Raw genomic sequence first — 14,710 nt, forward strand, 5'->3', positions numbered from 1 at the left:
AATGTATGCTTCGGAATGAAACAAGGCGTCCGGGCCCTGTCTGGAAAGGTTTTCCCATAGACTCGTTACCAAAATGCAACTGCCTGGAGAGCATGGCTCCGATATCAAATGTCCTTAGAAACAAAAGAGCAGTCATGGAGCGCACTGGATGCCGTTACGAAACTAGGACAAATAAACAAGTCAAGGAGTGGATGGATGGAGAGCTTCAAGGCCAAAAGAAATGGGGAAGGGCATGTCAGGGTTAAGTTGTGTGTAATTTGAGGAAGGATCAGGCATCCTTCAAAGAAGTAAAAAAGAAGGTAATCTGTATTATGAAAGGTCGATGTTGGAAAAACAAATTATTATAAACTCAGATGTTATATAATCAACTTTATTTATCAATTGACACATTTCCTCATCACAATCTCTACATCTCTTCAGGTCACAGTTTTTAGCAGCATATAGGAGGGCGTGTGCTAGGCTCCTCTGGCCATCATAGGTACATTGTTCTAATCCCTTCAGTAAAATGTGGTTCCAGACTTATCAAAGAAGACTGTTCATTCACAGAATAAACAAGCAGGTTGACTAGTATGTTTTTGTAGGATTACCTCCAAAAAGAGCAGCAAACGTAGAACAAGCCTTTCCAAAGTAGAACACAGTACAACAACTCTTACTCTGCATGACCTATCCCAATCCTACTGATGAAACGCAGAGGCAGGAACTGAGCCGATAGGTTGAATGAAGATCACTATGCTGTTGGTGTAATCAGTAAATTAAAGAAATGTAACTAGAGCTAAAAACTAAGGTTTTCTTCTGGAAAAATCCTTTCTTCTGTGGCGTACTTTGTTCCTACAGAGAAATTACCCATAACTGAACTTGTGTGCAAGTTAACATATGCAAAGAAACATTTCAATCAGAATCATAGGGGGAGAAAATGCCCCATAATTTATGTAAACTTCATACAAAGAAAGCATTTGTTCAGATCAACCAAATTCAATTCCTAAATTCTGTAGTTGCTGGCCAGAATTGGCTGAAGAGTCGAGGGCACCAGTGCCATTAAACATCCAAGCAGATTCACTGGCCTCTTCCCTCACCTCATCATCTTGGCGGGCTCAGGGTACACTGTGCGGAAGGTCAGATTGATCCTGGCACCCCGGTCATGATACTCCTTAGGCACCCGGTGCTTGAAATGAAAAAAAAGTTAGAAGGTAGGAGCACCAAGACAGCATCCATATATATATGCACAAGCCTAGGCTAGCACTAGGGTTTGATTTGACAAAGGTAGGTTAATCTGTGATGCATTTCCCATTAAGGGTGTTTATAAAAGCATTGCAATCAGTGTAACAGAGGCTGTCAAACATAACAACTTTGCCAAGAGGGGACAAACAGAAGCTTCCCTCTCCAAAATCAGAGTCAAATAAAGTCAACATTAATAGGAATGGGAAAGAAACGAAGGAGGAAAGAGAAGAAAATACATTAAGGTGAAAGAAAAGTATAGTGATTACAAGAGACAGTGTAAACATGTTCTATGTTATGTCATATTAGTTAGTCATGCAACACTTTTTGCTGCTCTATGGTTGTCTCAAACACTGAAGAACAATATAAGAAGAGATAATATGACAGAAGAGGGGACCAGGAATAGAAAAGGAGGCTATATAGCGAGATAGTAGTGCAAGAATATAGTTGAACAAGAAGGTGGGTGAGATTATAAAGGACAGAAGAATGGAGTAACAAGAAAGGGAGGAGGAGAAGTTATACCACACGAACAATGGGGACAAAGTGCATCTTTTGTACCAAGACATGGCCTCTTGGCTCAATCAGACATGTCATACTGTTCTTGAGGAAAGTACCACTGCATCCTATTAGCTTTCACCTGCCAGTCGATCTGAGTTGCACCTTCCATCAGAAGAAGACTCCCATGATCCAGTGGAACGCGGACTTGCTCAACATAAGTATAATCCCCAATCTCTTCCTGGAGGAAAGGAAATCACTGGATCAAATAGAGAAAATATTCCTACCACTAGGACAAGATAGAAAGGGGATAAAGGAAGTGATGTGTATTAACATGTAGATGAAATTGTAGCAAGCAGGGGGCAACTGGATGGACCCTTCCTTAAGATCTAGGGAGGACGTCAACAATCAAGGCAGAGCAAGGGACACAAATAAGCACTTACACATGCGAACAACAGTCTGAAGTAGGATTCTGTTTCACAGCCTGGTAGGAATGCTAAGAGGTCTTCCTTGCTCTACATTTCTGTTCATGTACTTGTAACATTGCCACAACCTATACATTTCTATTCCCATGGCACTGTTCAATCCGAGTGATCAACTGTGAGGCACAGGATATTGATGCAAACACTGACCACACCGTCTTCCCCCGGGTCCAGCAACTTACAGTTGTGATCACCAACCAAAGGCTACCCTGCTGGTTTGCCCCGCAGCTCCCATTCCAAAAAGTTGCAGCAAGATCACCACTTTGAAGGAAATGGTGACGCAAATGATGTGGTGCTTCATATGGATATAGCTAACATGCCTATTAACATTGTTTAGGCACATGCCTGTCTCAGAAATGTAACCTGCCTCACCTGCATGTGAAGACCAAAGTCTTTAGGCAACACATTTATTATGGGCCATCCTTTGACCAACTGTGCTAGCAGGCAGTGTAAAAAGGTCTAGGAATCTGACTAAATCAGTGCGTCAACACAGTTAAGCCAGGCAGACTTCTGACCCTCTCCACCGGGGGTCACCATGCCTCCACACACCAGATACAATTGAGAATGAGAAATAAAAGGCTTCATTACAGGGTTGCTGGAAATCCCACCGGTAGGCAGCGGTTCACCCGTAACACTGTTTCTGCCGCCTGACTTGCCGGTGCCACTGGGACATTACGGCAGAGGGCAGAAATGGTAAATCCCCATTTCTATGGAGTCTGTTAGGACTCCATGGAAATGGGGGCACGGAAGCACTGGCATCGTTGCCAATGGTGCTGGTACTTCCTTGACAACCATGTTGGTAGGGGCCCGAAACCCCGGCAGATCGGGCCTGCCGTGGGATCTGTGGTCCATACCGGCATCGTTGTAGCATCGCGGTCCAGAAAGAGTGCCGGTACGTTGCTACCGGCACCCTTCCTTCCGGACCGCCATACTCAAAATGAGGGCCAAACTCTTTATTCCAATTAACAACTCGCACCAATAATGATAGATCTATTTCCACATTTCCATCAGGAAAGGACCAAGGTTCATCCAAGTCTCATGACAACTTCATGCAGCAACCATTACCATCATAACAAGCAAACAGCAATGCTGTAAGTACAAACCTTGTCCTGCATCCTCACCTTTATGTGTCCCTCACCTAATTTTCTCACTTCCATGTCTCAGAGATGCTCAAACGTTTTCTTAGGCTAAGCTAGAAGCTCTCTCCTACTTCTAAGAGCACTTATTTCTCCCCAAAGCTAAGACTCAAGCAGATTCTCCCAGTCTTAACCGGCAACCCACCTGTCACTGGAGACACCAGAGGCAAAACCCTGTCTCTCAACGAGGGTTTCTCCTATTCTCTTATATAGGGCCTACACATTAAACAGGCTGCAAACCAAATCACTTCCATTACGAGTCAAAGCAGGAACAACTCTCGCATCATACCTCACACCATTTATCAGCCCCAGTTTCAGTGTTCTCAGTGCTGGCATGGTCCAGCACCCAGACATCACTGCTCTCACTCTGATCAGCAATACTGCCTTTAATAGCAGAGGCAGCACCGATTACTAGAAACCTATCAACAATAGAAGCTTGTCCAGGGGTGGGCTGGGAGGATGGGGCAAAGTGGCAATTCGCTCATCCGGTCTCCCATGTTGGCTGGGCTGTTCCATGGGCCAAAGGTGCAATACGTGAAACAAAATCATTTTATAAAAAGAAAATCCTTCAAAAATCAGCGTGCCCTGAAGGAACAGAGTTCTGAAAGACCTTCTCAGCTTCTGCGTGGAAGGGGTGAGGCAGTAGTCTTGATTTTAGCAATGATTCAGTCATGCCTGGGTGGCCTCCACACCTGTGCCTCCACTGTGAGTGAAGGAGAAGAGCCTAGGTATCAGGAGCAAGTTCATACAGCCCAGAAGCAACATGCTCATTTAAATGACGAATTCTATGACCCTGGTTGGTAATGTTGGCACCACTGTAGCTTATAAACCATTGGGCTGTTACAATCCTTAGCAGCATATTTAAACTCATACTTGCCAAGCAAGTAAGGAAATAATGGTCCATATCTTATTCGAGTTTGTCCTCTACTTCATTCTGTAAGAATGCTTCCACTATGTTCTATTGAATTTTGTATAACTGGAGAGTTCATTACAAAAAGAGTTTAATAGTCCACTCACTAGCAACCATGGGTATTACTATATGGTGGGTAAAAAAATGATGGTTGGATTTTTTGTGGTAGTCACTTTTGGGCAAAGTTGGAAAAACATGGACAGAAAGATGAAACATTCAGATATTGATTATTAGTAGGCCACACACTAAGGCACTCATTCAGAGTTGGGAGGATGTGTGCATGAAATACCGCTGGAGAAATGTAATCTGCCCAATTAAGAGTTTAGCACCGGCATAGATGGTATTTCTGTAATACCTCCAGAGGTATACCACCTCGCCCACTGGTAACGTAAAAAAGTTTTTTTTCCAGCCATGTCCCTCTTCACTGTGAAGGTGGAAAGGGATCATGTACAGTAGTGGCTCCTTCCAGTACTGTACATTTTTTCTGCACACAAGGGTCCATTCTGACTCTTATGCAATACATTGTTAAAGTGGGAGGGGCAGAGATGCCAGCCTTTTCACCCGCTTACCATGGCTCTTAGTAAAAACATTTTACAATGTATTGAAGGGAAGTACATGTGCTTCCCTTCTCTACAAGGGAACAAAAAAATGTAAAAAATGTGGTTCAAATTCGATTTTTTTACATCCACCTCCTAGGTGGAGGAAAGAAATAGGAGGATTTTTGGCAGGACGTTTGCCTAAAATACAACAGCCAGTATTCCTGTGGAAAATTGTGCAGACCCTAAATTGGGTGGATGGGAATATCGGTGGAATTTGACAAATACTGTTGATTCTACTGTTTCCTCCGAGGTCTGTGATCGTTTCTCATGGTCTTGTCCAGAACACATATGTGACCAACAAAAGACACATACAAATCAACAACATATTCAGGTGTATAGATGAACAAGTTACTTATCCTTGGTAACGTTCATTCGACTGGATGTTCCTCCCACATAATTCTTCATCTTTTGACATAAGTTGTCCAGCTTCAGCTGCTTCAGAATTTATTTTTCCAGCCGAGCGGGCCGTGCGTCGCTGTCAACGACTCGATGTCCCTCGAAGGCCTCCGTCGAGCATGATGTCATCGAGGGCATATATAGCAACGCGGAGCGCCCGTTGTCTTCAGTTCTGTTTTTCCCCCTTTACAGCAGAAATACCTGTAAAATTACGGGAATGACCGTACTCTGCCTCCAAGGAACAGAAGTTGTAATAGCATGGGAAATTCTACTGTGGGGTAGGCCGGGAGGACGAACGTTACCAACGGTAAGTAACTTGGTTCTTAGAATGGATTGTGTCCTCCCACGTATTCCTCAGTAGAATTTTACTTTACATGTTTTCATGAACCAAGTGCAGGACTGCTTTACCAAAGCTACCATCCTGACCGAGAGAAGATTCCAGGCAATAATGCTTTGTGAATGTGTGGATAGTAGACCACGTTGCTGCTTCACAAATGATTTTTATTGGTACACCCCTTTGTAGGGCTGTAAAGATAGCCATGCCCCTGGTGGAATGGGCCCTTAAACCTTCCGGAGGCTCTTTTCCTGCCAACCTGTAACATTCTGAAATGGCCAGAATTATCCATCTGGATAAGGTCTGTTTAGAGACAGATTGACCCAGTTTATGACCCGTATATCCAATGAAAAGTTGGTCATCAATACACAGTTTTGACATTCTAGAAATATAAAAGCTTAAAGCTCTATGAGGTCTGAACAAATATTGGTGTAAACATAATTTCAATCGAATAACAATGGTATATGCTTGTTTCTGTACTATAGCCATAAGGTGTATGAATATCAAACCTACTCCAGTTAAATGATCTTTAAATGCATAACATGGAATATTAAGGGCTGCAAAAATCCTATTAAAAGATCCAAAGTATTATCTCACCTGAATAAATTTAAACCAACAGTAGCTTGTCTACAAGAGACACACCTATCCCTTAAAGAAACAATGAAACTCAAGTCTCTCTGGGTGAAAGAGGTGATAGCTAGTCCAGCTTTATCCAAGAAAAATGGTGTTGCAATACTAATTAGTAGGAAACAACCCTACAAAATCCTTGCTCAGGACGCAGATACAAGCGGTAGATGGGTTTGGATAAAATTACAAATTGACACGACACAAGTATCTATTCTCAATATTTATGGACCTACACAACCTGACCTATCCTTTTGGAATAATATCAAACAAATGATTTTGAAAAATGACTTCACTAACTTAATAATGTGTGGCGATGTCAATCAGGTTCTTGATCCTTTTTTAGATCGTAAATCCAGCTGTCCATTTAAACCCAACAAAACTCACAAATCCTTTATAAAATGTCTAGGAGAGACAGGACTTATTGACTCGTGGAGGATATCTCATCCTTCACATCTGGATTATACCTACCACTCCCCCCCTCACAACACACTGTCACGTATTGACTATATTTTTGCTACAAAGACTTTATCTGGATCCATTATAGACTCCAAGATATCCAATATCATTATCTCTGACCACGCTCCAGTCGTCACTTCCTTCTCCCTTACAGATATGAACAAAGGTTCTTCCAGATGGAAACTCAACAATTTTCTTTTAAATGATCCTAAATCTGTTCAATCCATCAATACTTTCATTCAACAATACTTTAATGAAAACCAAGATCAAGATACCTCCACTGTCAATAATTGGGATGCATTTAAAGCGGCCCTTCGTGGTCACATAATGTTCCTATCAGGAATTAATAAAAAAATAAGGAAAAAACATCTCGATGATCTTTATGCTAAACTCACTATTGCAGAACAAAACTACTATACTGACACCAACTCATCAAACCTACGACAAGTCATTAAGATACGCGTTGAAATCAATAAAGAAATCACTGAGCTAGCTGCAGGTACCATTCTTAAATATAAAACTAAGATCTATCAAACATCTAACAAAGCAGGTAAAATGCTAGCCTCTTATTTAAAAACCAAGAAAGAAAAAGTTCAAGTCTCTCACATTCAAGACAAATTGGGCAAGATGCATCATAGGTCTGATGAAATTTTGGAATGCTTCAGAAAATTTTATACGGATCTATATACTCCAGAACATGCTATTCCCAAAGAAAACATTGATTCCTTTTTGAAAAACATAAGCAGAACCACCTACCCCGAAAATGATCTATCTCATCTAGAAAAGGACATCACCTCTATTGAGATTACCAAAGCCATCCATGGCCTCGGAAAAGGTAAAGCACCTGGCCCAGATGGACTATCCACAGAATTCTATAACACATTTTCTCAACTCCTAACACCTAAGCTCAATAACCTTTTTGCATATTTCATATCACAAAAATGTTCCTCTGGATCCTTCTCTGAAGCTTTACTTATCATCTTTCCAAAACCAGAAAAGGACCCAACTCTTCCTAGCAACTATCGACCCATTTCCCTTATCAATATTGAAAGCAAAATTTTTGCTAAAATACTTGCCAATAGAATCGAGTCCTCTCTCCCAAGTCTAGTAAAACCAGACCAAACAGGTTATGTTAAAGGACGCAACATATCCTCCAATGCAAGACTCCTACTAAATGCCATCAACCTTGCAGCCAATGACAAAAGAGACACTCAAGGCTATGCGGCCATCGCATTAGATGCGGAAAAGGCTTTCGATCGTGTTGACTGGAATTTTATGTTTCAAACTCTACGTTGGCATGGGTGTGGTGATAAATTTATTTCATTGGTTAAACTTCTTTATTCTGCCCTCAAATCCGCTATTTACTTAAATGGTCAAACCTCTTCCTCCTTTCCCTTACTAAGAGGAACGCGTCAAGGCTGCCCCTTCTCACCATTACTATATATCCTCTTTCTTTAACCACTTCTCGAATTGATAAGATCTAACAAAAACATCCCGGGAATTCAAGTAGGTACCTCAATAAATAAAATTGCCGCATATGCGGATGATATTCTTATATTAATTAAAAACCCCAAACTTCATATTCCCAACCTCTTGAGTGTATTATCGCAATTTGGTCTGGTCTCAGGATATAAATTAAATACACAGAAATCGGAAGTTATGCCCCTAAATCCAGACTGCCTTAAACATGATATTGCCACTTTTGGCCTCAAATGGTGCAGTAGCTCTATCAAATATTTAGGTCTTCATTTTGCCCCAACTATCCCAAATACGATTAAACTCAATACTGAAACCCTACTAGGCACCCTTAAGGATCTAACATCCAAATGGTCCCCATTATACCTCTCCTGGTGGGGGCGCTTAGATACCATCAAAATGATGCTCACTCCCATAATTCTATACTACTTACAACTCCTCTCCGTCCCACTATCCCTTTCCTTTTTCAAATCCGTTTACTCTACTCTACTCTACTCAATTTTCTTTGGGGAAAAGGAAAAAGCAAAAGAATTGCTCTGACGAAACTGAAAGCCCCCTATGACATGGGAGGAGTTAGATTTCCTGACTTTAAGTCATATCACTATGCATTTCTTATAAAGCAGTCTCGTCAATGGTTCATGGACCCTATATCCGCTGATATCCCGACCTGGTGTACATTAGAAAAACAAGTAGTTCTACCACACGACATCACAGACTATATATACATATTTAAACATTCGTCTAAAAAAATGTTAGACTCCATTAAAGCTTTAATCTCAGCTTTACAAACCTTTCTCTTTCCCCACACTATAACTCCTCATAAGCATCTTTCCCCACTATTATGGCATAACAAAAACATAGTAATTAATAATAAGATCCTCAACCCCAAAACATGGATCCAAAGAGGTATCAGATTCATCCAACACATTATAGATGACCAGTGTATCCTCTCCTTCCAGCAACTCTCCATCACATTTAACATTCCTAAGAAGGACTTTCAATTTTATAACAACTTAATTAATTCCTGTCTAGATGCACTGGCCCAATTTTCCAATGAAATCCTCACTCCAGATGCTCTCAGACTAATGCATCTTACTATAGTTGGTGAAGTTCGAGCCTCTAAAATATACAATATACTCACCTCAACTTTTAAGATATGTCCTATACGTCTGAAGTGGGAACTTGATTTGGGTTTCATGTTTGATGACGAAACTTGGCATTGCTTGTTTGCTAAGATCAAACAAATATCGGTATCAGCAAATATATCACAACACTACTATTTCTTCATGCATAGAGCATTCATTACTCCGGCCAAACTGGCTAAGTCTAATCCGAATTATAATGCAAAATGTTGGTCATGTGGCATATCTCCAGCCACGTATATGCATATGTTTTTTGAATGTTCATTTACTGTTAAATTTTGGCAGGAAATTTGGATGCTTCTCAAGCGTATCTTCTGTGTTCATGTGCCCTTTACCTTTGTTAACATATTCTTAGGAAGTATAGCTATTACATCTTATTTCCCATCTAACTCTGCTAGACTATATGATTTATTTATCTGTATAGCTCTAAAATGCATCACTGCCAACTGGAAAGACTCTAGTTTGCTTACTACCAAAATCTGGTGGAACACTATTTGTAACACTCATAAACTGGAAATGTGCATGGCCAATATTCATAACACAATTCCCAAATATAATGCTAAGTGGTATTACTTCACCAGATATCTTAACTGTTTTAATGCAACTGCTCATGGAACATGAATCTACACCCATATATATGCATCTTTATCTGTATTTTCACACTCAAATTGAAATGCTTGTACTTAATAATATTCGAAATGATTAGTTTAATTTTGATGCAATAATCCAATATACCCATTCCCCCCCTATCCTCTACCCTCCTAATTCTTATACGTCTCTTGTCTGTCTCCCAGTACGTCTCCCCCCTAATCTCTATATTCATTACATATAAGTCACTCTTTGTAGACTTATACTACTATTAATTTTAGACCACTTGTTATGTTAATGCGGTTTATAACTACTATAGTACATATGATATTCGTAAGTGATTTTAACAAATGCTTTAACAAATGACTTAATTATATAGAAATACTATTACAAATGACCAGAATCATTTACTATGTCATTTCTTTATGGTTCTTGATTTATTCAAAGTCTGCAAATAGTTGACATCTGTATCATACTCAATATTTAAACAATAAAAAAAAAATTATTAAAATGAGAAAAAAAAAAAAAAAAAAAAAAGCTCTATGAGGGTCCAACCTATGTAGTCTTTCCTCCTCCTTACCAGGATGAGGTGGGGGATAGAATCAAGGCAGAACAATTTTCTGTCTTATGTGGAAATCCAATATGATTTTGGGCAAAAATGAAGGTTTGACCCTTAAAACAACCCTATCCTTGTGGAAGATAGTAAAGGGTGGCTTGGACGAAAATGCCTGCAACTCGGTCACTCTACTGGCTGAAGTTAGAGCTACCAATAGAATGGTTTTAAAGTTTAACAACCTTAAAAGGACAAGAGTGTGCACACAAAAGGTGCACTCATTAGACATTTTAGAACCAGATTAAGGTCCCAAACTGGAATCTGGAAAGGAGATGGGGGGAACAAATTGGCGAGTCCCTTTAGAAGTTGTGTCACCAATGGAATTTTGGAGTAGGAACATTCCTCTGACGAGCGCTTAAAGATGGACAGTGCCGCAAAGTAGCCTTTAATAGAACCAATCTGGAGTGCCAGATTGGCCAAAGATAGCAGAAAGGATAAAACATTCCTTTCTCTTCACCTGTTGCAGAATGTATTCCAACAGCAACGATTGAAAGACTTTGTTGCTGGCCTTCTGGGCGAAAGCAAAATCTCCATTACGTCATCCAGGAGGTCCCAATCCTTGGACCTAAACCTTTCAGAAACCAGGCGTGAAGGTCCAATGTCTTGACCTCTAGACGGAGAACCCAACCCTCCTCTCACAAGAGAAGGTCCTCTCTTTGTGGAAGACGTATTGGAGGACAGATGGACATGTCTAGAAGGTCTGGGTAACATATCCTCCTGGCCCAATTCGGGGCAATTAGGATCATATGTTTCCCGAACTTTCTCAACCTCCTGATCACTTGAGGAATAATGGGGACTGGAGGAAACACGTACAGGAGTGGAAATTCCCTGTCCACCACAAACCCATCCTCTAGAGCTCCTCTTGTGGGAAATTCCCTGGAGCAGTATAGATCGCACTTCTGGTTAGCACTGGTCGCAAACAGATTCACTAGAGGGGTTCCCCAAAGGGTGACGATCTCTTGAAGGACTTCCTGAGCTAATTCCCACTCGTGGGAGACTGTGCTCTGCCTGCTCAGACCGTTCACCGCCGTGTTATATTCTCCGGCAAGGTGAACTGCTGACAGGGAGATTCCTTCGTGAATTTCCCAGAACCAGAGATGCATTGCCTCTCTGCACAGTGGTAGTGACCCTACACCTCCTCTCTTGTTGAGGTAGTACATGGCCACTGTGTTGTCCTTCATTATCAGGACATTCTTTCCCCATACAGAGGGCAGGAAGGCCTTCAGCGCTAGTCTGTTTGCCCTCAGCTCCAAAGGTGCCCTCAGCTCCAAAGGATTGATATGTAGTTTGGACTCCGATGGAGACCAACGACCAACGACCACTGATCGTCAGATCGCTGGTTCGTGCTCCCCACCCGTGAGTGAGGCGGCCATGGTTACCAAAAGTGTTCTCCCTTCAGAATGTTGTCCTTGTAGGTCCACCACAGAAGATCCTGTGTGACCCTGCTTGGAACCTGAAGTAGGTCCGATATCTTTGCTGAGACTGGGACCATTGAGTTCTTAGAGCCCATTGAAGAGATCTCATTCTCAGGTGGGCTTCCGGCAATAGAAAAATGCAGGATGCCATGAGGCCGTGCACCTCAAACAAAAAAAGAAAATCGAAGGCCAGGAGACACTGGGCGTACTGAAATTTGATAAACATCTGAAGAATGTCTTGAGCCCTCACCTGGGTCCTTCTTGGGTATTAGGAAATAAGGGGAATACCATCCCCTGTTCCTTTCTGCTACAGGCACTGGTTCTATAGCGCCTTTCTCTTGCAGGGTTAAAATTTCCTGCACAAGGAGCGGATCTGGAATTCTGAAAGAGTGGTTCACTGGTGGATTGTTCTGAGGTCTCCTTATAAATGGAAGGTAGTAACGGTGGGCTACGGTTTCTAAAGCCCAAGCATCCAAAGTAAAGTCTTGCCACTCTTCTAGATGCTGAGACAAGCCTGACCCCCACTGATGTACTGTGACTCAAGACCTCAGAGAGGTTTTGAGGCGGCTGACACAGGGGCAGATGGTAAGGAAGCCGCTGCTTGAGCTAGCTTTGCAGCCCTTCCTCATCCACCACAAGGAAATCTTCTTTGGCCCCTTTGACTGGCCATTCCTTTTGCCCTACCAACTGAGGAGTAGTAGCAAAAAGTTCTACCCCTCCAAGGTTGTCCACTAGGTCAAAACGGCTGGGGTTGCCTAATAGTGGCGCATAAAAATTTGGCTGCCGCCTTCGAGGTTTGCAACTTCTCAAAACTCTCGTCAACCTTGTTGCCAAAAGGTGAGACCAGTCAAAAGGCATGTTGACAAGTCTGGATTGCACATCCGGTGCAAAACCCGACTTCCGCAACCACGCAAACCTGTGCACAACGGTGCTGGTAGCCATGGCTCTGCTGATGCTATCAGCAGAATCCAAACCTGACTGAAGAGACTCACACATGGCCTCTATGCAGGCTCTAACTATGGCTAAGAAGCCGTATTTCATCCCCTTCGGGAATGTGCTCTGCCGCCATGGAAATGCAGTCCCATAGAGTGAACGTAAACTTTGCGAGGGCACAAGTGGAGTTGGCAGATTTCAGTGTCATAATCCCTGCGGAAAATACCTTCCTTGCCCATCCATCACCTGGTTTGGTGTTCCTATCAGGAGGGATGGTAGGGTACGCTGCTTGTTTAGATGTCTCAGTAGCTGTCTGCATCACCAGACTCTCCATAGTGGGGTGTTTCGAAAGGTAGTCAGAGTCACTACTCGAAGTGTGGTACTTCTTGGCCAAGTTCTTATTAACAGCCGGATTGGTCTCCAGTGTCTCCCAATTCTCCGCCACCTTTTCTGCAAGGCAATATGGAATGGTAATATGGGATCCAACTGTCTAAAATGTCAGTAAGGTCATCTTGTTCGCACGGTAATGGAAGTCTGCTCCAACCCATGTTATCCACTACCTTTGACATAAGTTGCCTGTAGGATGCATCTGCATGCTCCCTAGCCTCTGGTTTCCCAAACTCCAATTCAGGTGAGGTATCCACCCCACTTGCAGTCTGCAGGTTGCCATAGCTGTCCCTCATCCTGGACTCCTCTGAAATAAAACTCACAGATGCATTAAGCATACCATATTTTAGGCCAAATGGGGCCTCTTCATCAGACTGCTCATCCTCTACATAGATGGAAGAAAGAGACTTCAAATAGTCTTTCCAGGGTAGTGGAACGTATGTTTTCTCAGGAAAAATGGGTTTTGTCAGTAATGGGTTTGACGCTGGAGTAGTCGTCAAAACCTTCTTTATCAGTGCCATTGGTTTAACTGGGGCGCAGCTGGCATCGATGGCGCAGCTGGCGTCGATGCCTTCGCGTCGATGTTGACGTCAGGGCTTTGGCCTGCCTCGAAGGCACCGCCAGCATCGAAGGTGTCGATGGCGTTGATGACCTCGACCTGTGTTTGCGGCTCGACTGATCCTTTGATGAGATTTCATCGGATCGAGGCCTCAAGAACTCACGATGCAGATCAGGCCTTCGTCCCAATCTCGAGGGTGCGCGGGATTTAGGTCGAGCCCTTTCCTTCCCAGCTTCTTTTGAAGGCGTGGTAGGAGCATGGCTTGGAGACTTTTGTTTTTCGAATATTTTGAGCATCTCTGCTCAGAAGGCCTCCCCCTCGGCCAGAGTAGACTTTTTGGTTGGACAAGCAACTCTTTCTGGGAAAGCATCCGACGACAAAGTCGACCTACGGTGGCTTCTCTTCGATTTCTTCAAGGACGAAGAAGAGTGGTGTGAGCCACTCCTCGATCTCGACCGCTTGGCCTTCTTCCTCTGAGGAGTTGCCTCTCAACTCGTCAGTCGAAAGGTTTCACGGTCCGGGTAGGAGATGGGATTTGGCCTACCTTCAACTTCCCCTTATGTTCATTCAAGGCCTTCCCAGTCATAGACTGGCACTTGGAGCAGTCGGAGGTGTCATGCTTCACCTGAGGCAACACAAACAGATTAATTGGGGATCACTCAACCAGCAATCCCTACACTTTCTGAAACTGGACTTCGGGGTCGTCGGTGTCGATGATTAAGACATCTCGATCTCGAAACAGCAAAGTCGTCACAAGAGTGAAGAAGCGCGCTGTATTTCTCAATGCCAACGCTGTTGCGGAAAAACAGAACTGAAGACAACGGGCGCTGCACATACTATATATGCCATTGATTCCATCATCCTCGACTGACATCCTCGACTCTGCTGACATTTCTTTTCCAAAGCAGCTGAAGCTGGACAACCTATGTCAAAAGATGAGGACTACG

At 42.7% G+C, this 14,710-nt stretch overlaps 1 protein-coding gene across 5 annotated transcripts in view; it reads right to left on the bottom strand.

The window, feature by feature from the left end:
- Positions 1 to 354: 354 nt before the first annotated feature.
- The window catches only part of ALKBH3 (alkB homolog 3, alpha-ketoglutarate dependent dioxygenase), a 653,468-nt gene continuing 639,112 nt past the window's right edge, over positions 355 to 14,710 (bottom strand). For 4 of the 5 annotated variants that reach the window (XM_069623324.1, XM_069623325.1, XM_069623323.1 and 1 more), the window contains 2 exons: positions 1,853 to 1,951; positions 355 to 1,162 (listed from right to left, as the gene is read on the bottom strand). In XM_069623324.1, coding sequence (XP_069479425.1) covers positions 1,070 to 1,162; positions 1,853 to 1,951 — 192 coding nt within the window. In that variant the 3' untranslated portion in view covers positions 355 to 1,069. The other variant, XR_011279653.1, reaches the window with a different exon arrangement.

Source organism: Ambystoma mexicanum, chromosome 11 (assembly GCF_040938575.1).
Source record: "Ambystoma mexicanum isolate Mex_15411 chromosome 11, UKY_AmexF1_1, whole genome shotgun sequence".
NCBI classification, from domain to species: domain Eukaryota; kingdom Metazoa; phylum Chordata; class Amphibia; order Caudata; family Ambystomatidae; genus Ambystoma; species Ambystoma mexicanum.